The sequence below is a fragment of the Myotis daubentonii genome, chromosome 2, assembly GCF_963259705.1.
Source record: "Myotis daubentonii chromosome 2, mMyoDau2.1, whole genome shotgun sequence".
Lineage (NCBI taxonomy): Eukaryota > Metazoa > Chordata > Mammalia > Chiroptera > Vespertilionidae > Myotis > Myotis daubentonii.
The window spans coordinates 48,727,708-48,752,166 of record NC_081841.1 but is presented as its reverse complement, the minus strand read 5'-3'; the positions used below and the strand labels follow the sequence as shown (position 1 = coordinate 48,752,166).

The 24,459-nt window shown below is 50.3% G+C and overlaps 2 protein-coding genes across 4 annotated transcripts in view; both read left to right on the top strand.

Annotated features, from left to right (window-relative positions):
* Nucleotides 1-2,407: 2,407 nt before the first annotated feature.
* On the top strand, nucleotides 2,408-18,610 carry ENDOU (endonuclease, poly(U) specific). Of its 2 annotated transcripts, XM_059682665.1 has the most exons (10): nucleotides 2,408-2,582; nucleotides 7,559-7,681; nucleotides 10,095-10,178; nucleotides 10,679-10,813; nucleotides 11,258-11,429; nucleotides 11,810-12,009; nucleotides 15,072-15,185; nucleotides 15,792-15,898; nucleotides 16,623-16,765; nucleotides 17,699-18,610. In XM_059682665.1, exons 1-10 carry the CDS (start codon nucleotides 2,528-2,530, stop codon nucleotides 17,817-17,819), a joined length of 1,254 nt encoding a protein of 417 aa, XP_059538648.1. In that variant the 5' UTR covers nucleotides 2,408-2,527; the 3' UTR covers nucleotides 17,820-18,610. The 2 variants fall into 2 exon arrangements, with proteins under 2 accessions (XP_059538648.1, XP_059538649.1); XM_059682666.1 differs by lacking the exon at nucleotides 7,559-7,681 and having other exon boundaries at nucleotides 2,409-2,582.
* Nucleotides 18,611-21,640: 3,030 nt separating this feature from the next.
* Nucleotides 21,641-24,459, top strand: part of RPAP3 (RNA polymerase II associated protein 3) — a 37,962-nt gene continuing 35,143 nt past the window's right edge. The window contains exon 1 of one of the 2 annotated variants that reach the window (XM_059682662.1): nucleotides 21,641-21,743. The gene's annotated coding sequence lies outside the window, so the exon portion shown is untranslated. The remainder of the gene's footprint in view (nucleotides 21,744-24,459) is intronic. The other variant, XM_059682663.1, reaches the window with a different exon arrangement.

Here is a 24,459-nt window from a genome sequence, read left to right as displayed (position 1 = left end):
AAGTATTCAAGTGGCGGCAGAACCACCCTGCAGTGGTTCTCAACCTTCCTAATGCCGCGACCCTTTAATACAGTTCCGCATGTTGTGGTGACCGCCGACCATAAAATTATTTTCGTTGCTGCTTCATAACTGTAATTTTGCTACTGTTATGAATCGTAATGTAAATATCTGATATGCAGGATGTATTTTCATTGTTCGCGACCCACAGGTTGAGAACTGCTGGTTAGGGTGTTATACCATCACATGAGAAGTGAAACTAGGTGACCACTGAGGTCTCCAATTCCAGTGAATCTGACTCCAGGACACTTTGCATAGTGATGCAGGCATAATGAATGCAGTGGCTGCTGCTGTACTTGAAGGTGTGGTCTGGGGCTATGTGGCCTCGGTGCTTGCTAGGATGGACTCTGGTCAGAAACTTGACTGCATAACTTAAAAATTGTGTGCCTCTGGGCACATCTCCCTACCTTTTTGTGCCTCAGTTTCCTCATCTGTAAAATGAGATGACGAGAGTCCCTGGTAAGGGCTGTAGTGAGAATGAAGGCGAGAGCACACTGGATGCTCTTTGTGTGTGACACCTGGAAAGGGCTCCATCAGTGCTGGTGAAGGTGGTTAAGTTGACATTGTGGTTCTTGTTGGAGGACCCAGTCTGAAACACACGGGTCCTCAGGGGATCTATGGGGCCAGTCTGTCTGCCCATCTTTCAGCCTTGCTCTTGACCTAAACTTCACCTAATGGAGGTCAACACACCCTCCCCAAAACTCCATCCCACAGTCAGTTCAGTTGGATACCAGGGCAATGCTGGCCAGAACCCACACCCCTTCTGATAGCTTTGGCCTCATCCAGGGTCCATTCAGCCAGCTGGGCCCTTGAGAGGGACAGACCATCCCATCCCAGATCCTGAGGTGTCATTGCTTCCTGGCCCAGCAGTGACACTCTCCTTTATTCCTTAAACTAACTGGCATCTGAGAATGAGAAGTCCGGCTGGCAGCCACTCAGCAGTAGGCTTTCGGGTTGTGCAAATGAAACTTACAAGCAAGCAGCCATTTCTGCTCCTACTCCCTGTAACTGGCTTCCTTCCTAACAGGGCCAGGCTTACTCTTCAAGGTGGCTGGCCTCTCACTCCTGATTGTGATGTATTCGATCTCATCTCCACACAGCAAGAGGGTGGGAGGCTCTCCTTAACCCACCGACAACTGCTTGGCCTGGGACATGGGCAGGAAGCTTCAAAATAAAGTCTGAGAACTTGGAAGGGAATTGTCTGATTCAACCCTATTCTTTCAAAGAGGAGAAAACTGAGGACAAGAGGGGGAAAGTTTCACTGTTAAACTACACTGGCTGAGGAGGACATGCCCCCCCGGCCCCCTTTCAAAGAAAACACACCCCAAAACTGAAAATTGTGGAGTAGTCTCAATTGTTCATAAGCTTTGCCTTTAAAAAATATATATGTTTTTATTGATTTCAGAGAGGAAGGGAGACGGAGAGATAGAAACATCAATGATGAGAGAGAATCATTGATCGACTGCCTCCTGCACGCACCACAAGGGGATCAAGCCTGCAACCCGGGCATGTGCCCTTGACCGGAATTGAACCTGGGACCCTTCAGCCCACAGGCTGACGCTCTATCCACTGAGCCAAACCAGCTAGGGCAGCTTTGCCTTTTTATATGAGAGTTCTCTTTTTTGAGGGAGCTGAGGACTCCCATGCAGTGCTCTTTCTGGAAAGGGCATTTGACTTAGCAGATTTAACCTTCCGTAGGAGAGGAAGCTTGGCAGCCCAAGTGGCTACTCCTGTTCTCAGACTCGAGAGGAAAGGGGCCCCGAGAGGCCTCATCTCTCTGAAACCTGTAAGAGCTGAGATGTTGACTCAGTAAGAGTTAGAGGCCAATTTGCATGATATTTATAAGGTGATTTAGCTACATTGATGGTGGTAAGAACAGCCTTTGTTTCCAACCCATGCCTCTTTTATCTCTCCTTCCACTAACCCCAATGCTTGCCTGAGCACTTGTTAGTCAAACTTGTAATGATCATCTTACTGTGTTCCTTACGCTGTGTACCAGTAACTCAAAGATGAAGCCAGCCTGTAACCCCTTCCCCGTAGAAAAGTCAGGCCTGTGGCTTGCAGGTAGGTGGGTGTTTGGAAGACATTACCCAAAGATGAGTCCATGGCTGCACCCAATTTGGACAGAACATCTTCTAACATAGGCCCATCTGCTGTGCCTGCTTGTACGACCTATTTCCTAACTACGGATGGCTAGCATTACCTGTTCTAAACATCTGGCATTACCTGCCTGCTTAGTCACCTTCCCTCTGGCTTCAAACAGCTGGAGAACTCCACCCCCATCCACCTCCGATCCATCTGGGATCCCTCCCCCCTTTTTGGGAAGGATCTGGAGGTACCAGATCTACAAGTTCTGATGTCTTTAAAAGGACAAGCTTGGGAAATAAGGCGCACTTGAGAGCTGTGACATTCATCTTGGCTCTCGTGGAAGTCCGACAGCCAATCCCATTTTGGCCTCCAACTGGGCACCATGAAGGCCTGTGTCCCCCTGATACTGGCCATGCTCTGCGGCCTGGCCTGGGCAGGTAAGTCATTATCTGGTGGAGGCAGAAGAAGTCCTGCATAAAAGCAGAGATTTGGGGAACTTGGTAGAGGGTGAGAGTAGTGGGACAAGGGAGGATCAGCTCTGTCCTAAATTCACAGAGCACCTTAGATGGGTCCTGGTCTGAGGTGCAGGAGTCGCCTCTGGAGTGGAGTGGACTGTGTGAAGGGAGTTTCAGGGCTGATGGACTTAATGTCCTGGGAGACATTTCTTGACAGCTTGGAAGACCAGCCCCAAACATCCCTTAGTCCAACCTGACTTTTGATCTCATCAAAGTTTTGTTTTTCGTGGTCACTGTATGGTATAAAGCTGGGGCTGGGGTCTGCTGGGTTGGAGTGGCCTGCTGCCCTTGGTTACTCCCTCCGCTGCCAGGGAACAAATGAGGTTGTCTGGGGTGGGACCTTTCTCTGAGATGGGCAGGCTCAGGGGGAAACTGGAAGGAAGAGCCCCTGACCAGGAGGTGGGCCACGTGCTACCTGGGGCTATGCAAGTGGTCAGGGGAATCGGCCTTGCCCCAGTGTTAGAGGAATTAACACAGAGAGAAGGGTCCTGGCCCACAGCTACTAGCGGTGCCGGGGATGGGATGGGACCAGCAGAGGAACAGGAGCCCTTTCCTGTTTAGTAGCTATGCAAAATGCTGGGGCCCTGTGTTAATTGTGGCTAATGAGTGAGTGAAACCGGTGCCAAGAGAGGGAGCTGAGCGGAGGTGTGTGTGGGGGAATCCTCGTCTGCCTAGAGGAGACAGAATCAGAGCTTGATACCCATCCCACCTAACCCAGGTGGTTCTTGTATAGGAGGACTAAGTAAGATGATGTATTAAAAGCACTCTATATGGGGTGAGATCTGAATGAATTGGGGCTTTGACTATGACTATAATATTCCTGTGAGAAGCTTACTCTTGGAGTCATTTCCAAGTAGGTTGTGGATAAGGGGGCCCCTGGCAAGATTCCTAAGTGGAAAGCCTTTGGAGAGGAAACTGTTCCCAGACGTCCAACCATGGATGGGATCATGTACCTCCACCCGGCGCTCATTGCAGAGCAGCCGGGAATCAGCTCTGACTGGGCCCTGTGTGGCAGAGAGCCAGTGGTAGAGAGTGAGGGAGGACAGGAAAACTTCTAGCTTAGTGTGAAGGAGTGGCCGCAGGCTTGGTACATCCCAGTCTCAGGAGGGGACAGCAACTCAAGACTTTTGGTCTCTGCCCTAGCTGGTTTGGCTCAGCAGATAGAGTGTCGGCCTACGTACTGAAGAGTCCCAGGTTCGATTCCGGCCAAGGGCACGTGCCCGGGTTGCGGCTCCATCCCCCACCCTCAGTAGGGGGCGTGCAGGAGGCAGTCAATCAATGATTCTCTCTCATTGATGTTTCTATCCCTCTCCCTTCCTCTCAGAAATCAATAAAAATATAATAAAAAAAGACTTTTGGTCTCTGGTGAGGAGGGGGGCACATCCTTGAGGGCAGAGGCAACAGTGGTTTCGGACATGCAGGTGGAGCCCTGGCCTCTGAGGGTGGTGATCTGACCTGGCTGTGGGATCGCTGGGAAAGTGAGGGTTGAGTGGCTGATGCCACCTTCTTTCCTAAGGTGGGAGGGAAGAGGCTCTGCTCTTGTCTATCCTATTTCAACATCTCAGAACTTTGATGCAAGAATATGAATCATATTGGGGAGCCTTTGGCTGAAATAGGAAGCTGGTCCTGGAAATGAATTTTCTTAGTTGACTAGGTCTCCATGGAAACAGCATCTGGGCCCCTGTAGAGGCACAGATGTAGGTTGCCCCAACCATCAGAAGGGCTCAACACTGGCATATGGGGACGCCCAGGCTCTCTTGGGCAGAACGGATCGGGAGTAAGGATCCATTCTAGCATATTGACATCTTGGAGGGTGCAGAGAAATTTAGTACTTCATTGGGGGTGGGTGGGGTGGTCATGGCTAAGCTCTTCATGGGGAATGGAGGAAGAATCTGAGCCTGAGAAGAAAGGCCAAAATGAAGAAAGGCAGCGGGACGAGGGCAGCTGGTGGCTGGAGCAGGGATTCAGGTGCCTGGCTGGTGAGTGAGGCACACACAGCACTGGTGTAAACAGTAGGCATGGGGGGGGGGGGGGCGGGGTGTGCACTGGTGTGAGGAGTCAGGATGAGTGTCCCCAGAGCAGCACAGCAGGAAAAGTCCCTTTGAGGAACAGCTCCTCCCACCCCTCCCCTCCACCCTCAAATCCCAAGGTTATTTTAAAGCAGTGGTTCTCAACCTTCCTAATGCCGCGACCCTTTAATACAGCTCCTCACGTTGTGGTGACCCCCAATTTCATTGTTACAAATTGAACATAATTAAAGCATAGTGATTAATCACAAAAACAATATGTAATTATATATGTGTTTTCCGATGGTCTTAGGCGACCCCTGTGAAAGGGTCGTTCGACTCCCCAAAGGGGTCTCGACCCACAGGTTGAGAACCGCTGTTTTAAAGCCTAAGTTTACAGGGAAGCGCGGAGGATCCTGGGCCAGGCTTCTTGCTGGGGACACAGTTCTTGAACGGAGATGAAGAAGTTCACTCAGCTGGGGCGGGGGGGGGGGGGGGGGGGGGCGGGGGGGGGTGTTCTCCTGACACCACAGAGCTGCCTATTCACTCGCAACCCGTCTCAACGGGTGCCAGCTGCTGGAATGAAGCGAATTCTTTCCTTGGACTCTGCTGACCTGGCCCATTAGAGACGCTGCCCTGTTTTGTCTGAATTCTCTCCTTCGGATTCTGGGTGTACTGCCAGGCCGACCGGGCACCGACCGGGCAGGCAGCTGACCGAGCCTTCCTCCTGGGCTGAACATTTCTCCTGAAGGTCTTCCCATTCAGGCCCTAAGGGAGCATCATTTAAGATTCAAGAGGAGTTCCCTTGGGCCTGAAGGGACAGGGGCCTTGGGCCTGCTCTTTCTTAGGGACAATTCCCTGGATCAGAGGCCTACCTTCCTGTCACCCTGGAGGCCTTGCACATAAGGTGACGTTGCCTCAGACCCTGGGTAACCTTGACCTGACACTTCTTTGATGTAAGGAAACAGACTTATAGTGGGGATGTCAGCTAGGAGTCTGTCAGCAACATTCATTCGTCATGGACACCCCAGCCCAAGGGAAGGCCTCGCTGAAACCCAGGGAGGGAGTAGCCGGACAGGCATGTCGGCGGGAGGGAAGACTGCTCCAGCCAGTCTGAATTCCTGCCGCCTTGAAGACCGAGCATAAAATTTTGCCACTGTTTATCTCACAAACACTTGCAAAGTGCTAATCTGTCATGCACTATCCTAAGTGCTTTACAAATACTAACCCATTTAATTCTTATAAATATTCTATGAGATGGGCTCATTATCACACTTTTACAGATAAGGAAACTGAGGCACCGAAGGTCAAATAACCTGCCCATGATTGCATAGCCAGAAAGCAGCAGAACCAGAATTCCAGCCCCAAGCAGTTTGGTGCCAGACTCCAGGTTCTTCACCTCCCTGCTGTGTCACACTCATTAGCACAGCATAACCCCTAATCCCAGAATCCAAAGCAGTAACTTAGCCCATATGCTAATATTCATCTCTGCCCTAAACCCAGGCTAAATTGAGGTGCTCTACCTGCATGGAATCATAATTAGAACCCAAATCCCAAATCTAGTCTAAGGCAAAACTGGGCTAATTTCTTCTCTCCCAGTCCTGACACATTACACAACCCTGAATGTGTCTTAAAGCTATCCCCAATGCTTTACCCAAACATGAATACAAAATTGTTATTTTATCAATAAGTTTAACTCAAGCCCAAATCCTAACTGCAGCACTTAATCTAAATCTAACTAACCCCCACCCTGGCCCAAATTAGGTTTCAGTTTCCTCATTTACACAAATCCCGGCACCGCCAGTAACTCTGACTCTGATCTTGACGTTCTCCAACCCACAGCCTGACCCTAACCCCAGCACTCGCTGAATCCAAACCCCAGGAACCTCAAGTGGAAAGAAAGGCTCTGTTATCACCCTCAAAGCCCAGAGCGGAGGGAAGGGCCCCACAGCCAGCTTCACCCCGGCTTGCACCCTCCACTGTCTTTGCTGTGGTGGGCGTGGTGGGGCTTGTTTTCCTAGGAGTGGTGGTGGGTTTGTACCGTTTCTTTTAAAATTTCTTGTCCGTATGCCCCTGCGACCAAAAGCTTGTTTCTGCGAGCCCTTTGGCTGGAGTAAGGGATGTGGTCTGTGGTTACATCACAGCGTATTCCAAAGGCCAATTCTCACCCACACCCGCCTCATTCCCCACCCTGAGATAAACAGATCTGAGTGCATTCCAAAGATTCAAGAAACAGAAAGACTGACTGTGGGCCGAATAGGATGCAGAGAAGACCAGATGAAGGGGAGGAAAGAACAAAGAAGCAAGAAACATAAAAGGGACAGGATGAGAGGAAGGGGATGGGGGGGGAGAGGGCAGGGGGGATCCCTTTCATCTACAGGACAGGTGAATAGTGGCTGCACCCAGCCCACAGTCCTCTCTATTGGGTCTGCCTGAATTTTTTAAAACTTGTAAAATTTCACATAAAAATGAAGGCTTTCTCTTGAAGAACTAGACTAGGCTGTGGCAACACTGAGCCTGTATCCCAACATGGCAGCAAGTGGCTAGAGCTGACGGTGGCTGCCAGTTTCAGGCTGGGCATTCGTCCCAAATTTGTCACAGGCCTCACCTCTTCCTGCTGCCTTCCTGCTTCTTCACTCATTTATGTCCCAGGCCTGGCCCCATAGGCATTTGAGTGTGTGATCCTGGTCTATACTTTGAGGTGGCTGAGGGGCAGTGGGTGCTGGGCATTGTGCATTTGGGGCTGTGGCAATACTTCTCCTTGCAGACAGCAATGACCTTCCTTGCCAGGTGGGGTCCCAGCCCTTGTCTGTGAACCCTCCAGCGTGGGGTACCTTCATGAGGAGAATAGGATCCTCACAGGGCTGAGTTTGTGACCCTTACCTCCCATAGGAAAAATGGAGTCATGCGCATCGCGCTGTAATGAGAAATTTAACCGCGCTGCTGCCTGCCAGTGTGACCGCCAGTGTCCCTGGTACTGGGACTGCTGTGACGACTACCAGCACCTGTGTACTGGTGAGGCTCCTTGGGTGGGGGTGAAGGGTCTGGAAAGCACAGTGGGCTGAGCCATGTCCATGCCAAGCCTGCCCCAGGGGCTGCTGGCTTGGATGGCCAGCAGTCTAGAACGGGATTCAGGACCGATGCCGGCCCTCAGGGGGCCTGGGATGAGGATATTGGGCATGCAGCCGGGATCAGCAATTTAGATGCCACTGGTCCCAGGTATTCTAAGATGTCCCCAGTGTAAAACCCCAACTTAGAACAAAACAGATGTCATTTGCCTGGACTATCTGTCTGAACTATCAGGATTAATGATATCTTGAAAGTTTAAGTAATTCCCCAGAAAGCAACATGATAAACATTTTATTTTATTATGTATTCCAATACCAATTGTTGCTCAACACTTTAAATAGCAAAAGTATAAAAAACGGCAGCATACTTTTCCAACGTGCATGCCCCCAGGAGACACAGTGACTGTCACAGTTCACACCACTCCTCCTGTAGTGAGTAGGCCGAGGGTTGACTGAAACATCTCCAACCCTCCTTCCCAGTCCAGCGATTAAATGGGACACGCACTGCCCTCAAGAGCCAGTTGTTCTTCTGTTACTTCAATGGCACAGTCTTAAGTGAGTCATTAAAAAAAACCACTTTGAATAACCACCTGGTTTGCATGCTGCCGATGTTTCAGACTTTCAGGTAAATGATCGTCTGCTTTAGGACACAACGCCTTGCTAAGTCCACTGCCCAACCACGTGTCCTGACTCCCAGTTTGGAAAACACAGTCCCTAGAGCCGTGGTAGATCGTGGCCCGCAAGATCACTGCATATGGTTGTGCGCATTGTGCACTTTATGAGGGCACCTGGTGAGAGGGCAAATCAGATCAAAACTGAATCTGTATCTTTCTTGCTAAGCCATGTGCCTTGGAGTAGATCTGTGCCTGCTGAAAGAAAGGAGTGACTTCTCCTAATTTGCCCAAAGGTGGTGTCTGCTGACCCAGTCCTATGCCCACAGAGCTGCTTTCTCCCAAAAGGGACCTTTCTTCAATTTACACAAACACACCACACATACTCTCAGGAATTCTGTTGATCAGGCGCAGACAGGGAACACAGGCTCAGCGCTCACTGTCAGAATCTGAGCCGCCCTTTCTGCTGCTTCTGTGCCCGACTCAGCAGACCCAGGAAGGCTAGTTCACCCTAGACCGGTGGTCGGCAAACTGTGTCTCGAGAGCCACCTGCGGCTCTTTGGCCCCTTGAGTGTGGCTCTTCCACAAAATACCGACTTCTGCGCATGGGCCACGAAGTTTCAATCGCACTGTACATGCGCACCCACACGTGGTATTTTGTGGAAGAGCCACACTCAAGGGGCCAAAGAGCCGCATGTGGCTCACGAGCCGCAGTTTGCCGACCACTGCCCTAGACCATCAGACTCACATTTCTAGATAGAGGCAACACTCATCCCAGGAGCCATTTAATCTCTATCTGTCTGATGTGCAACTCAAATATTACAAGTGATGGTTGAGACCCTAGATCAGATCACAGAAGTCTGTTGGCATAAAACATAACTGAGTTTAGAACCCTGTGAATCGTCAGCACTCAGAACACAGCCTGGCTCAGGGTACGTGCTCAGAAGGTTCGTGGTGACTGAATGGATAACCTGACCGGTGGTTCTGATGGTAATCACACAGTATTGTCCAGCGAACTCACTCATGGATTCCCAGTCACTTTGTAAGAGCGTTGTTTCTTTGGGGGAAATTATTCCGCCGTGTGATGAGCAGGAGCTCAGAGTCCCGGGAACATTCCTCCTCTTCCTCCCCACCCCAGCTCACCTGACTCAGCCCAGGGCAGAGGCTGCAGTCACGCAGCTTGCAAGCCGAAGGGATGGAGCAGCAATAGGAATGGGCTTTTCTGAACACGCTCAGCCGTGGTGGCCATTGTCAAGTGTTGCAAAGAAAGAAGGGAAGCTGGTTTCTCAGGAAGCAGTCCTTATTCCCGGAGGCCCTGGGAGGAGCTCATGCTTGACTCTGATGGGGAGGTAGGATAGGTCTGGCATGTTCCTAAGTGAGGGCCTTGTCATTTGGAGAATGTCAAGCCTGCCCACCTATCAACTTTCATTAAAGCAAAGTCATAACCAAATCAGAGTTTTCAATCCAGAAGGGACCACCTCCTGCCTCCCCTCCCCTTTGTATAGATGAGCACACTGAGTACCAGAAGGTAAAGTGGTGAGGAGGGCTGTCACCTGGGGAGATTCTTTTCAATAATCAGTCCCCTTCTGTCTTCCATTTCTCCTCCTTCACTTGGTATTGGTTCATTGCTCCCTAGCCCCCGTTTCGTACTTTCTTCTACTGCACATGCTTGCCCCTGAGGCTGGGGGAACTGAGAACCAGAGATAAAGGGAGGGGGGGATGGCTGGTGACTTTGCTTCTCTGTTTCAGGTGAAGAAGACCCCAGAGAGCCAGAGCCGTTCCTGGAGCTGGAGGAAGAGATGGAGGGAGAGATGGAGGAGGCCCCGGCTAGCAGTGAGTCTGCCTCCCCAAAGGGGACCTTCAGGATAAAGAAGAAGGGATATGAGAGGGTGACAGGGCAGGGGCAGCCACATTAGCGGCAACAGGCCGAGGCCTCAGTCAGACAGACCCCAATCCAGCACCTGGAGGTGGTAAGAGGGGTTCGCTGGACTCGGGATCTGGGCAGGAAGAAGCCTGAGGCCCTCAGCAGCCTGGGGGTGGGGGCCCTGGCAGGAAAGAGGGCCCGAGGCCCGTGGAGAGGCCGGAGAGGGAAGTGGAAGAGATTTTATTTTTAGAGTGGGAAGATTATAAAAACACAGGCCAGAAAGGAGAGTTGGGCATCAGAAAGGACTTCCTGACTGTGAAGGGTGTGGACCAATGGAGCTTGTTTGTTTCCCTTCCCTGGGGATCTTTATAATAGAGTCAGGAGAGCAAACAAAGCTAAGTGTGGGGAGCTAGCCGTGACCCAGCGACCTCTAGAGTCCTCGGGCACACACCTCCCTCTGTTCTCTCAGACCTGTACTCAGCCCCCGACTCCTGCCGGGGCCGCTGCCATGAGTCCTTCGACAGGCACCACCCATGCCACTGCAATGCCCGCTGCCCAGAGTTTGGGAACTGCTGCGAGGATTTCGAGAGCCAGTGCGGCCACGGTGAGTCTCCTGCTCCCTTTAGCCTGGCCCCAGGGACAGAGGGACTCTCCGGAGCAATAGTTCTCCCAGTGGGTCATCATCTGGGAATGTATTAGAAACGCTTCACCCTGGACCTACTGAATCAGAACCTCTGGGGTGGTGGGGCCCACGAACCTGTGTTAACAAGCCCTCCAGGTGATTCTGATGCATGTCAACATTTGAGAACCTTCCTAGAGGAAGGGGCCAGTGTGGGCATTCTCTGGACATTCTGTGGGCAAGGCCAGGTGCTGATGTTAAGGATCCTTAAGGCTCGAGGCCCCGGTCCTCTGGCTACTCGGGGGGCCTGACTGCAGCCCCTCTCGTTGCTGCCAGCTTCTGGAAGGTGCCTGAAGGGATGCATTCAGACAGTTGCCTCCCTCTGGCCACCCTCTGTCTCTGAGACACCCTTCCTCCAATTCCTCCCAGAGGGCTTCTCCCACAGCAGTGACGCCATAACCACGGAGGAGCTGAAGGCCATCTCTGAGAAGATCTACAGGGCGGACACCAACAAAGCACAGAAGGAAGACATCATTCTCAACAGCCAAAATGCCATCTCGCCCTCTGAGACCAGAGACCAAGTGGACCACTGCCCGGAGCCGTGCGTTCCCTCGTTCCCCTCCTGCAAAGTCTCTCCCCCAGCTTGCCTCTTTTGATGCCTCAGCTCTTTTATCCTCCAGGCAGGGGGATCAAAGGGAGAGCAAATAAATAGGTCTCCAGAGGCAGACAAAGCTGCCTTGAGGGACTGTGGGCATCCAGCGGGGAGGGTGTCTGTGACTGGCCAGGCTGAGAACGTACCTAACCTTCCAGGAGCTGAAGTGTAAGGACAGAGTGACCTCATGCAGGCCCTCAAGAGCATCTGAGGTCCCCCCTCTGCTCCTGAACCCAACCCTCCCAGGCCTGCCCTGGCCCACCTAGCAGTCCTGGAGGGGTTTCTGCTCCCCCTTCAGGCCTCTTACTGGCCACCTTCCACCTCCCTAGGCTCTTCACATATGTCAACGAAAAGCTGTTCTCCAAGCCGACCTACGCAGCCTTCATCAACCTCCTCAACAACTACCAGCGGGCGACGGGACAGGCAGAGCACTTCAGCGGCCAGCAGCTGGCTGAGCAGGACACCTTCCTCAGAGAGGTCATGAAGACGGCCGTCATGAAGGAACTCTACAGCTTCCTCCATCATCAGAGTGAGTGAACCTGCCCCCGGCCCCGAGGCAGTGCTGAGGGCTCGGGTCTGTCTGCAGGAGAGCGGGGAGCCTCTGGGGCCTCCACAGTGGGGAGGGCAAGAACATGGGTGGGGACTACATGGAGGCTGGTGTCTATTATTATTATTATTATTATTATTATTGTTTTAGTCCTCACCCGACGATTTCCATTGAGTTTTAGAGAGAGAGTAGAAGGGAGGGAAGGGGTGGAGAGAGAGGGAGAGAGAGAGAGAGAGTCACATCAACTGATTGCTTTCCACATTCTCTCTGACTGGGGCTATAGATTGAGCCTGCAACTGAGGTACATGCCCTTGACAGGAAATCAAACCCGATACCCTTTGGTCCGAGGGCCAATGCTCTAACCACTGAGAAAACTGGCCAGGGCTGGATGTCCATTTTTCAAGGGGGAAGGGAGAGAGGGCCAGAGAGAAGCCCAAAAACATCATGGACCCAAGCAGGAGCTGAAGAATCTTCTGTCTGGCCTGGAAGTCACCCATCTTTTGATTTACTCTCAGCTGCCTTGTTTACCTCCCACTCACTGCTCCAGTCTCAGGGTTCTCTGCAAGGCTGTGAGCCAGCCCGCTCCACCCAGGGCACGGTCAGCCACCTCAGCTGATCCCAGCTCAGCGCCACTTTCCAGGCCTAGGGCGTCCCTGATTCTACTCCTGCTCCTGCTAAGTCCAGGAAGGAGGTGGGCCCACTCCACTTCTGTTGTTGTTGGGGAAACAGCAACCGAAAATCAACAAAGGTTCAGAGGGGAAGGTTCTACCAGGAAGGGTTCTGATTGGAGTGACTCCAGATAGAAACATTTGAGTCAGACCAAAAAAGGTCAGGGCTGTGGAACTTCTTGGCACGGGTTGTGTTTGTTAGTGTCCTCCAGATTCCTTTCCCGCAACCCAGGCAGTCGGGCTTTGCCCCAGAGCGGCTCTGTCCAGGTCTTCCCTCCCTGGCCCTGGGATGGCCTCTGATCCGGCTATCCATTCCGTCCAAGGGCTTCTGCCTTCACTTGGTAACTAACGTGCCTTGTTTTTTAGGAGAAGTCCAAGGCACACTTGTAATCCCATGAAGGGGAGGCAATCCTTCCACGCCCCCTGGTGTTCCCTTTGTAGTAAACACTCGAGAGAATCTTGGAGCTCCAGGCTGAGCCCTTCAGCTTCTCACGTGAGACGGAGGCCCAGACAGGCTAGGGGACGTGGCTGAGGCCACGGAGGAAGTTGTGAGCAGAGCCAGGCTGAAACCCCGGGTTCCCATACGGAGGCCAGGCTGTTGCAGTACTCACCCTGCCTTCATCCCTCTCCCTGTCCAAATCCCACTTGTCTTTAAAGTTCTAGCTCACTAGTTTCCCCATCCCACTACATGTGTGAAGCTGCACTTGCCGCAGCTCCCAGCTAGCTGGCTTTCATCATCTCTTCAGAGCTCAGGGGCTTGGGGTCTCGCCCCAAATAGCCTTGGTCCAAAGAGACTGGATTAGAGTTCGGCTCTGCCACTTACTAGTGGAGTGACCTCGGACACGTTATCCTCCTTGTCTGAGCCTTATCTGTGAAATGGGTCTTGGAGGACGTATGCTTGTAAAGCACCCAGTGGAAAGCCTGGCACCAAGAAAGTGGTTGCCATTCAGATTGTGAAACCATTCTGTTATTTTGTGCATATTTAGTCTTGTTTTCCAATTGTGTTTTACGTCCTTGAAAGAAGGGGCTATGTCTGGTATCACGTTTGCATCCCCCTCACACAATTCTGGGCAGTAAACAGTTGGTATTTGATGGCTCCTTCATTTAGACCCCCAGCCCTGACCTTTTCCTTGGCTCCCAACTGCCTTTTCGACACCCCTACCTGCCTACCTAATGGCATCTCTTTGGAACTTGGTGTAAAGTGGTTCCTGCCTCTTCCTCGGTTTTCCCCATCTCATAAATGACACTGTCACTCATCCAGTTGCTCAGGTCAGAAGCCCGGGAGTTATATGTGATTCTTCTTTTTACCTCACTGTTCCCCATTTCCACTTCCTCCACCAGCAACATCTATTATGTCCACCTTCAAAATCTATCCCTGGCCCTGGCTGGCGTCGCTCAGTTGGTTGAGCATTGTCCCATGCACCGAGAGGTCGCTGGTTCCCAGTCAGGGCACATGTCCAGGTTGAGGGCTCAATCCTCAGTAGGCAGCCAATCAATGGCTCTCTCCCATTGATGGTTCTCCCTCTTTCTTCCTTCCCCTCCCCCTCTTTCTCTAAAAATCAGTAAAAACTTCTCACCCCTCCTCCATGGCTTCCACCAGTCTAAGCCACCATCACTTGTAACCTGGACAAAGTATTAGCCTCAAAACTGGTCTCTCTGATGCTCATATGCCCTGCTGACTCTTTTACACACACAACCAGAGTGATTTAAAAAAAAATTTTTTTTATTGATTTCAGAGAGAGGAAGGGAGAGGGAGAGAGAGATAGAAATATCGATGATGAGAGAGAATCATTGATCGGCTGCTTCCTACATGTCCCCTACTGGGGATTGAGCCTGTAATCTGGGCATCTGCCCTGATCGGGAATCGAACTGGCAACCCCTGGTGCATGGAATGATGCTCAACCAACTGAGCCACACCAGCCGATCGAGGAGTGATTTTTTTTTTTTTAATCCTTTGTCTCTGATTAGTGCTATCTTCTCAGAGAAGCCTTTCTGATTTTCCTTTTCTAGACGAGCTCCACCTAGCCCCATCATCCCCACCTTCAGTCATCATGGGATAATCTTTATTTCCTTCATAGCACTTATCTGAAACCATACTGTTTACTTATTGTTTGTTTATTATTTGTCTCCTCTACTGGAATGCAAACTGTAAAGACAGTGATCTAGTCCTGTGTTTCCCTGCTGAATCCTTCACCTTTAGATCTGGGCCTCACACAAAACAGTTGCCCCATAGGTCACTGTTGAATGAACAATTGAATACATTTGTTGGTTGAACCCATGTGTCTCTTGACATGATGGAGCAGGTGGCTCTTCCTTCCTTCCCAGGATCTGGTCCTGCCTTCCCTTCTCTTAAATCCTCTATGTTTCTCTCCCCAGACCGCTACAGCTCTGAACAAGAGTTTGTCAATGACTTGAAGAACATGTGGTTTGGGCTCTATTCAAGAGGCAATGAAGAGGGGGACTCAAGTGGCTTTGAACACGTCTTCTCAGGTGGGATCACTCTGCTTGGAAAGAAAGCGATGGAGAGATAGCTTCCCTCAGGATTGGGCATTGACGAATCCGCAGCTGCACCAGCTAGCAGGGAGGGGCACGTCTACTCCCAGGCCAGGAGGGTGGGGCCTGAGGAGTCACTGTTGAGGAACAGCCTAAGGGCGAAAGAGGACCAGATGCCGGGCTCCCAAGGGGCACATGTAGGAAGGGAGACATGTTGGGTGGGGGCCATGGCTGTCTACCTCTGAATGGTCCTCCGCCTCTAGATCTTGGTCAGCTGCTTCCCAAGAGGGCCTTGGTCTCTCTGCCCATTGCACTGACCCATAAAGCTCCCAGCAAGTCTGGTTTGCTCTTGGAGAAATGTATGTCAGATCAGTTACCAGAGTCAGCCAGAAGGAGGAATTTCCCCAAGGGCTTGAGCTGAAAAGGGGGGCCTTCTGGAGGTAAAAGTTAGGAATGCAAGGGACTCTGAGCAGCCTAGGCAAGGGGCTGAGCAGGTGGGAAGTCTAGGAGCCAGAGACTTGAAAAGTGAGACAGCCTTGGCATGGGAGGGCGAGAGCGGCTGGTGGGGAGGCCCCATCACCCACTCTGCACTCTTTATTTTAGGTGAAATAAAAAAAGGCAAGGTCACTGGCTTCCATAACTGGATCCGCTTCTACATGCAAGAGAAGGAGGGCCTGGTTGACTATTACAGTCACATCTATGATGGGCCTGTGAGTATACTGAGTGCTGACCCCGGGGAATGCCTTGCTAGTAGCCAGACTTTCTGCCCTCGTTCTGCATTCTGAGCAGCCCGACTTGTCTCTCACCCTGGCCTTCATTGGCAGCTAATGGGGCTTACGAATTTGACTTCCCCATCTGCTGGACAGTGGGTTTAGCCAGCCAGGACACTGGGATTCCTTTTCAAACCGTGAAGGCTCCCCAGCTGCAGGGGCAGGAGGCAGAGGGCACCATCTCTGGATGGGCTGGGGGCAGGGGAGGGATCTCAGAGGGGTGGACATGACATGCAATTACTTCCTGCCTGAATTTTCTTAGAATGTGGTGTCAGCTGGGAGTTTCATCTGGCTAGTCTGAGCTCAACATTTTATAAAAATGAAACCTTTAGTGCCCGGTGCCAGAAAATAATTTGGGAGTGATCAACGATCCTTTTCCTCCACGTGTGAGGGCCATAGGGAACAGATATGTCCCTGTTCCCCAGGCATCGATGGATGCTGACTCTGGCCTTCTGGGAGATACGCACAGGAAGCTCCAGACACAGGGTCTGAGAGGGGCTTACATGCTGTCGTAGGAGGGACTGTTTATTTAAAGAATCCAGCCTCCCCTGAAAGTTCACACAGACACCTAATGGGCCCTCACCAAATCCTGGCTGACTGCTGCCATTTGCTACCACTCAGTCAGCCTCTACTCTGTGGCACTCATACCCCCCTCTGTCCGCAGTGGGAGTCTTACCCTGACGTGTTGGCCATGCAGTTCAACTGGGACGGCTACTATAAGGAAGTGGGCTCCGCCTTCATCGGCAGCAGCCCCGAGTTTGAGTTTGCCCTCTACTCCCTGTGCTTCATCGCCAGGCCAGGCAAAACGTAAGTACTGGGCCAACCAGGCCAGGGGGCAGGCTGGGGCCGCAGGCTGCCTCAGCCGGGACTGTTGGGGCACCTGGATTCTGCCACTCGGTGGCTCAGAGGGTATGGACTGGGCCTCAGGGTTCTCACTTGGGAAATGAATCTATCAGATTGGTGGCTACCAAGCTTCGTCTTAGCCGAACAACTGCCGGCCCTCTTTCCTCAGTGGTCAGCAAACTGCGGCTCGCGAGCCACATGCGGCGCTTTGGCCCCTTGAGTGTGGCTCTTCCTAAGCCTTAGGAGTACCCTAATTGAGTTAATAACAATGTACCTACATATATAGTTTAAGTTTAAAAAATTTGGCTCTCAAAAGAAATTTCAATCGTTGTACTATTGATATTTGGCTCTGTTGACTAATGAGTTTGCCGACCACTGCGAGTCTAAGTGAAATCTTATGCAGGACCTTAATGTATATGACAGTGAGAAATGGAGTTGCCCTGGTGTTCCAAGCCTCTCTGATTGCCCCTGAGGCTGCTTGGGGGAACCCTAGAGCCCCAGGGAGTACTGTTGAAACCACTGGGCCTCATGTGCTCTAACATTTGAGGACTCTGGGTCCTGCTACTTCTGAAACCCTAAGAAGTAGACATTAAGCACACATTTAATTTCTGGGGGTTCAGCTCTAGAATCTAGGATTTTAGAATACTGCTCTGGGAAAGATGAAAAGCGGTGGTTTTTGTTTTGTGTTGTTTTTTAGGAGATAGGAAATAGGCATCGATTTAGAAAGGGCTCCATGCACTTGGGGAGCTGGAGGCAGTGGTGAAGTAAGCGGTGGCAGCCTCTTAGACGCCTTCTAAGATAGTCTGGAGTTCTGCGTGAACTGGGCTTGTTCCTTCCTGTCTGCGGACAGGGGTGGAGTGAAGCAGGAACCCAGGATTTGATGATCTTTCTCCACAGGTGCCAGTTAAGCCTGGGTGGCTATCCCTTGGCCATCCAGACCTACAGCTGGGACAAGTCCACCTACGGAAATGGCAAGAAGTACATCGCCACAGCCTACGTGGTGTCTTCTACCCGATAGAGCTTGGAGCCAGAAAGGGGCATGAGGGCAGTGAGAGCTTTGGCGGGATGAAGATGCTCTCCGCTCTGGGCTGGAGGGGGCATGGAGGAGACTGGGAGGGATTCCCAAATCCAGACATGTCCATATGGGAAAGAGAGAAAAGATACAAATTAGAAAAATGCAGGGGAACAGTCAAGTGTTTGTCCTCCAGCATTTTGGGAACAGCATCCAGACACAGAAGGTGGGGCCTCCATAGCTTGTTGCCCTGACGGAAGTTGGAACTATGAGCAAGTCCTTGACCTCTCCAGGCCTCAGGTTTCCTTTTAATGTCAGGGAGGGGGTTTGCCCCTTCTCCTCTTTTTGGGGTTGGGGAGAGGGCAAACCTGATGAATTATTACTGTGAAAGTGTTATCAATTGTTCTTAGGAAGAACGGCTGACAGAAATTCAAGATTACTATAATGGCTGTTATTGTACACAGCTCTGCAAACAGCAGTTCAGCCCTATGTTGGGGCCTCAAAGAAATCAGGCCATGGAAATCAAGCATGGGTATTTGGTCTTTTCTAGGGTTGCATTCTCTCAGAGCAGGGTCTGGGAGAACTCCAATGCTAGACAGAGAGGATCATGGGTTGACACAGTGAGTGGGCTGGCAGGGAGTGGACTTCTCCAGGCCTGGAGGGTTTTGCAGCCAGCTCAGTAACTGCATCAAGAATGTTCCTGCTTGTAGCTATTGAGTGCAGTTACAGAGCTGTATTTTGATCCCAAATAACCTGTGAAAGAGTTCTCCCATCGGAGGATTTTGCATCAGAAGAAAGGAGCCTATAGCTTGGTGTCATTAACAATTATTTTAAGGCTTAAGCAGCAACAAACTCTAGAAGGGAAGACCAGGGAGACTGCGTTTCAACCTCAATTATGCATTTCTCCCCTAACTCCACTGAGTACCAGATGCTGTTCCACAGAGCCGGGCTTGAACTATAGTGAGGGTTTGAGTCTCCAATTAAAGTCATTTAAGAAAATTTGAAATGTGTCTCTTCTTGTAACTGGCCTTCCTCAAATGTCTGTCTCCCTGCCTCTGCCCGGAACAGGGCTGGGAGTGGTACTTCTGCTTTCAGTGTTTCTTCAGGATGGCTTGGAAAACATGGTATCTCTGAAGTCCCTGAGGACTCACCAAGTCCCTCTAGCCTAGATGGGGAGAGAATTCTTCCCGGTGGACTTGTAATGTGAAGAATGGGAGGAGTGTACTTCTGGCTTCTGGTTCCACAGACATGGAGCTTGGAAGTTGCCACTCCACCCTAACAACAAGTGAAAACGGAACACACTGAAAAACCAACAACTCTCCTTAGAGAAGAGAGGACACAGGCAAACCACTGCCCCCAAGATTGGAAAGACAGGAGACCAGAGATTCTGGAGCAGAAACCAGTGCTGGGGGTTCCGACACAGGCAGGAGAAAAGAAACCATTTTGAAATATTTCTGAGCGCGGTCCTTCTTAAAGCCTGCTGTCAGGGGGAACTAGTTAGTCAGAGCCTAACCTGAGAGGGAGGGGGAGCAATAACATTTGTTAGAGCTCTTACCATGTCCCGAGCTGTGCTAGATAGGAGTTTTACATTCATTTTCTCGCTCCACTAGGCATTTTTTTTATCTTCACTATTTTAATTTATACTTGAACAACTGAGATTTAGATTATGCCTCATTTTACAGATTACATTCTCAGTAAGTAGCAGAATCAGGGTTACAAAATTCAACCCTTTTCCTCAGGTGATAGTGAGCCTGGATTTCTAGCAGTACTGATTCATTCATCCTTCTTTCAAAGAATACTTATTAAGTCCTAGGACAGAGGTTACTGTCTGCCCTTCAATATCTGCTCTTCTCTTCTTCCTTATCTATTGAATTCTTAGTTTTTATTTTTATTTTTTTTAAATATGTTTTATTGATTTTTTTTTTATAGAGAGGAAGGGAGAGAGATAGAGAGTTAGAAACATCAATGAGAGAAACATCGATCAGCTGCCTCCTGCACATCTCCTACTGGGGATGTGCCTGCAACCCAGGTACATGCTCTTGACCGGAATTGAACCTGGGACCTTTCAGTCCACAGGCCAACGCTCTATCCACTGAGCCAAACCGGTTTCGGCATGAATTCTTAGTTTTTAGATGAACACATGACTTCCCCCAAATTAAAAATGCTCAAACTCCCTTGAAGAGAGAAGGCTGCCATTATAGGCATAGTTTTTTGTAGGCCAGTGGAAGCCTCAGAATTAGGTGATGATGGCCATGGAGACCATTGAACTAACTCCTCTCACTTTGATTCTGTACTCATGAAACAACTGTCTGATTATTGTGAGGTGAGAGAGAAAGAGAATTCACCCAAGGGTCTAGGACAGTGGTTCTCAACTTTGGCTGCACATTAGAATCACCTGGGAATTTTTAAAATCCTGATTTTGGGGCCTCATCCTTTTGAAATTCTGTTTCTTTGTTACTAATGTTGTAACCCCATATCCCCATAACCCCACCCCATAACAAAGAAACAGAATTTCTGGAGGATGAGGCCCAGAAATCAGGATTTTAAAAAAGGTTCCCAGGTGATTCTAATGTGCAGCCAAGGTTGAGAACCACTGGTCTAGGAGGTTTTACCAGAGCAGCCAGCTGGCTCTTTCCTCTCCCATCTCAATCAACTCTGCCAGAATTAATTTAAAAAATACAGTTGCTTTTGTTAAGAACATCTATACATCAATATCTGCTTTAAGTTTTTTACTATTAATTTTTAAAACAAAAAAATCTCTTAGTTATCTATTCCCTTAACACAAAAACCAAAGAATCATTTCATTAGTAAATATTTTAATGAGATTAATGATTTGACCACTATGATTTTAAAATACAAAGATACCAAATAATTATACAGTGGGAAAGATGTGCTAATAATATGACTTTGGAAGGGAGGGCCCAACAGAGGTTATTCATTGACCATTACCTGGCTTAGTGGTTCCCAACCTCAATGGTACAGCTATAGCCTGTGACTTAAAAAAATCATGATGCCCAGGTTGCATGAATAAAATAAGAATCTCTGGGTATGGGGCCTAGAAATCAAACATTTTTTCATACTTCCTAGGTAATTCCAAAGTCTAGTCAAGCTTTTGAGAGCCACTGATCTGAATTTTTGGGCTAATGTTTAAGATCATAGAGCTGTTCCAAATGAAAAGTTTTGCTCATTTGTTTTGTTTTCGTGGAATTCAAAAATTATTTTTGTCATACAATTTTTTTGGAGTTGTCATAAAAATGAAAGAGAAATCACTCATATAGGAAGTAGAAGCAAGAAATGTTACAAGCTTCATATTCTTTCTGCTTGGTAAGCCAGGACACATCTAAAGACAGACCTTAGTGCTCACACATGTTACAGAAGGACTCAAAGATAGACACAGAGGAGGAGTCTACTTGCAAAGGTGGATTGAAGAACTGGTTTACCAAATGGTTTACACATATGGGCACTTCAAGGGGTGGGCGGGGGAGGGGGAGAAACCTTGCAAAATTGCCAGAGTTACAAGTTTACATCGTCTGTTCGCGGTAGAGAAACAGTAACTCTCTCCCATGACTGTCATCCTCACAGAGACCCAAGGCAAATATTCGGGACTAAGTAGTTTGAGGGAAGTCCGAGGAAATATCCAAGGCATTACATCTTGGGACACGAGTCAGGATGACCCTGAAGGTTTCGGGTTACCGCCCGTGAAGTTTAGTCACAGTGGAGGCGGGCCAATCTTCCCACTTGGCTTTAACACACCTGCCGACTCCCCAGCCAGGTTTTACCTTCTGCGCACGCGCCTGGGGGCGGGGCGGGGCGGGGCGGGGCGGGGCGGGGGCGCGCGGGGCCTTGTGGGAAAGCCCGGGGAGGCGGGGTGCGGCGTGAGCGGCTGAGCGCTGGAGGCGGCGGACGTGCGGGCCCTAACGGCCTGGCGAGGTGAGCCGGCTTCGCAGTTATCGCCGGGAGGCTCTGGGGGTCGCCGGGCGGGTGAAGGGGCGCTGCCGGGGCTGCTGGGTAGGCGGAGCGGGCGAGGGCGGGCGCGGTTTGGCGCCGCGGTGTCCCGGGTAGCGGCGCACCGGGGGGCGCGCTCCGGGAGGGGGCCGCCCCGCGCCGCCCGGACCTGGGCGCTCTGCTTGGCTGACGGCCCCTCCCCCCGGGCTGCCCGGGCATTGGGTGATTTGCGGCGGTCAGGACCGCAGGTCCACTCTCCCGAGAAGCGCGCGGTGGGGCCTGGCCCCGTTCCGCGTGGGTGCGCGGTGCTCGCCTGGATACGGGGCGTGAGGCGATCCCCCGCCAGCACTGGGAGTCCCTGGGTGCCTGCCCGGACCTCCCTCGGCCCATCGCAGGTGCCGTGGGAGTGGCTGGGCCTGCAGGGGGGCAGAGGTGATGGGCGAAATGGAGAGGGAGTTGACCCCCCTACAGCATCTCAGGGGCTCGCTGCACTTTTATTCATGCTTTTGAGTCCCCAGCAAAGCATTGCACTTGTTTTGTTTCTTGATGAGATAGACACATGTGGTCAAACATGGGCACTGCCCGAAAGGAGCTTAAACTTAGTGTCTGGGTCTAGGCTGGGGGTTAGAAGACCTCTCTGCATTTGCAACCATCTCTTTCCCGAATCCCCTTTTTAATCACCTCCCTCCCGCATTCTGCTTCCCCTTCCCCCTCCTCCTTTAAGCTTTGAATCCCCTCTCACCCGTTGGTGACCTTGCGCCATCACCTACCTGTTTCTCATATCTGCTTTCACCGTGTTTCCCCCCAGACCCCTCCAGCAGTCCTGCACCGCCTAACGGTGAAGACAGGTTCTGGGAAAGGTTACGGGAAACGCATGGTTAGGGGATGGGTGGTGTGTGGCAGTCAGTGCGCTCACACACACGTGGTACAGCCGACTGCACACCTAGGCTGCATCGTACGGCTCAGTGGTCCTAGGCTAGGAGCCTGCACAGCAGGTTACTGTACAAAACAACGTAGATTAAATCAGGCACGAGAGAAAGTGAGGGCATGAAGAGACTGGGTAAACAGGAGATGGGTGAGGCTGCTAGTGTAACACAGCATACTTTTTAAAAAATAAGTATAAAGCGTACACTCTATACCATAACGATAAAAAGTGTAGTATAGTAAATTATGAACCATTAATATAGTCTTTTATTATCAAGTATTATGTACTGTATAATTGTATGTGCTCTACTTTTTTTATATGACTGGCAACGCAGTAGGTTTGTTTGCACCAGCATCACCACAACACACACGAGTAATGCATGTGTTACATGGGCACGATGTCACTAGGTGATGGAATTTTTCAGCTCCGCAATTATCTTACGGAACCATGGTTGTATGTGTGGTGCCTTGTCAGCTCAAATGTGGTTATGTGGCACAGGAGCTATCTTACAGTATCAAAGGCAGAATCATGTTAATCTCCTTATGGTAATCTCATTTACTCAGCTCGCTTTATTCCATTCTTCTTAAAAATCCCATTAAGACTTTCAATAATCTTTGTATGACTAAATATAGAGATTACATTTTAATCTTTAAAATTTTCTTTTCCCCATACAACCTCTATGCCATTTGGCACTGCTAACCTATCCCACCTTGTTGAACTCTTGAAAATACTCACCTGTGCTGAAACCGGTTTGGCTCAGTGGATAGAGCGTCGGCCTGCGGACTGAAAGGTCCCAGGTTGGATTCCGGTCAAGGGCACGTACCTTGGTTGCGGGCACATCCCGAGTGGGAGATGTGCAGGAGGCAGCTGGTCGATGTTTCTCTCTCATCGATGTTTCTAACTCTCTATCTCTCTCCCTTCCTCTCTGTAAAAAATCAATAAAATATATTTTTTAAAAAAGAAAATACTCACCTGTGATGGTGCTCTCCCAAGTTTTCCTCCCAGCTCCCTAGATGCTACTGCCTAGTACAGTGGGGCCTTGACTTATGAGTGTCCCAACTAACGAGTTTTTTGAGATACCAGCTGTCTCTCCGCGGATTTTTTGCTTTGAGTTAACAGAGTAATTTGAGTTAACGAGCTCCTTAACGAGCTCGGTCTCGAACGAATTAAACTGGTAAGTCAAGGCCCCACTGTAGTTCTATATGGGCATCTCTTCCTGGGTTTGTTTAAATACTAGTGTTCTCTAATCTCCTACCCCCACCCGTAGTCACAGTTTCCACCTTTATGCCAATGATGCCCACATTTATAACTACCCCTCTGTAAATACCTACCATGTCCTCCTGATGTCCCATAAGCACTCAAAACATCCCAAACTGAAGTATCTGTCTTTTCATTTGTCCTACAATCTTATCCTTTTAAAATTGTGATCCCTGACTCAGAATGTCACCACTAATCTTACCAGGCTCCCAAACAAGAAATCTAAGGCACTGATGGAGTCTTCTGCACTCTGCAGTTCCTCAGTCTAATCAGCCACCATTTATTTTTACCACCTTAATACTTTCACATAGCTTTCTTGCATTTTAAGATCTGTTTCATTTCCACCTTCTCTTCCATGGGAGAGTCCTTCATAGTCCCTCACTGTGTCTGCTCACTCCTTCATGTAAATCACTTGGATGGCCTCTTGAAACTCCGCTGAAGTTGCAGCACCTGGTCGACTCTTCTTGAACCTACCATCCTACCATCTGATTTATGCCTGTCCTTTGTGGTCAGTCCCAT

Bases quoted from the DNA above. Each gene is read 5' to 3' on its own strand.
- ENDOU (XM_059682665.1), top strand. From the start codon at position 2,528: ATGAAGGCCTGTGTCCCCCTGATACTGGCCATGCTCTGCGGCCTGGCC. The intron at 10,179-10,678 runs GTGAGTCTGCCT...CTGTTCTCTCAG, and splicing joins GGAGGAGGCCCCGGCTAGCA to ACCTGTACTCAGCCCCCGAC. The intron at 16,766-17,698 runs GTAAGTACTGGG...CTTTCTCCACAG, and splicing joins ATCGCCAGGCCAGGCAAAAC to GTGCCAGTTAAGCCTGGGTG.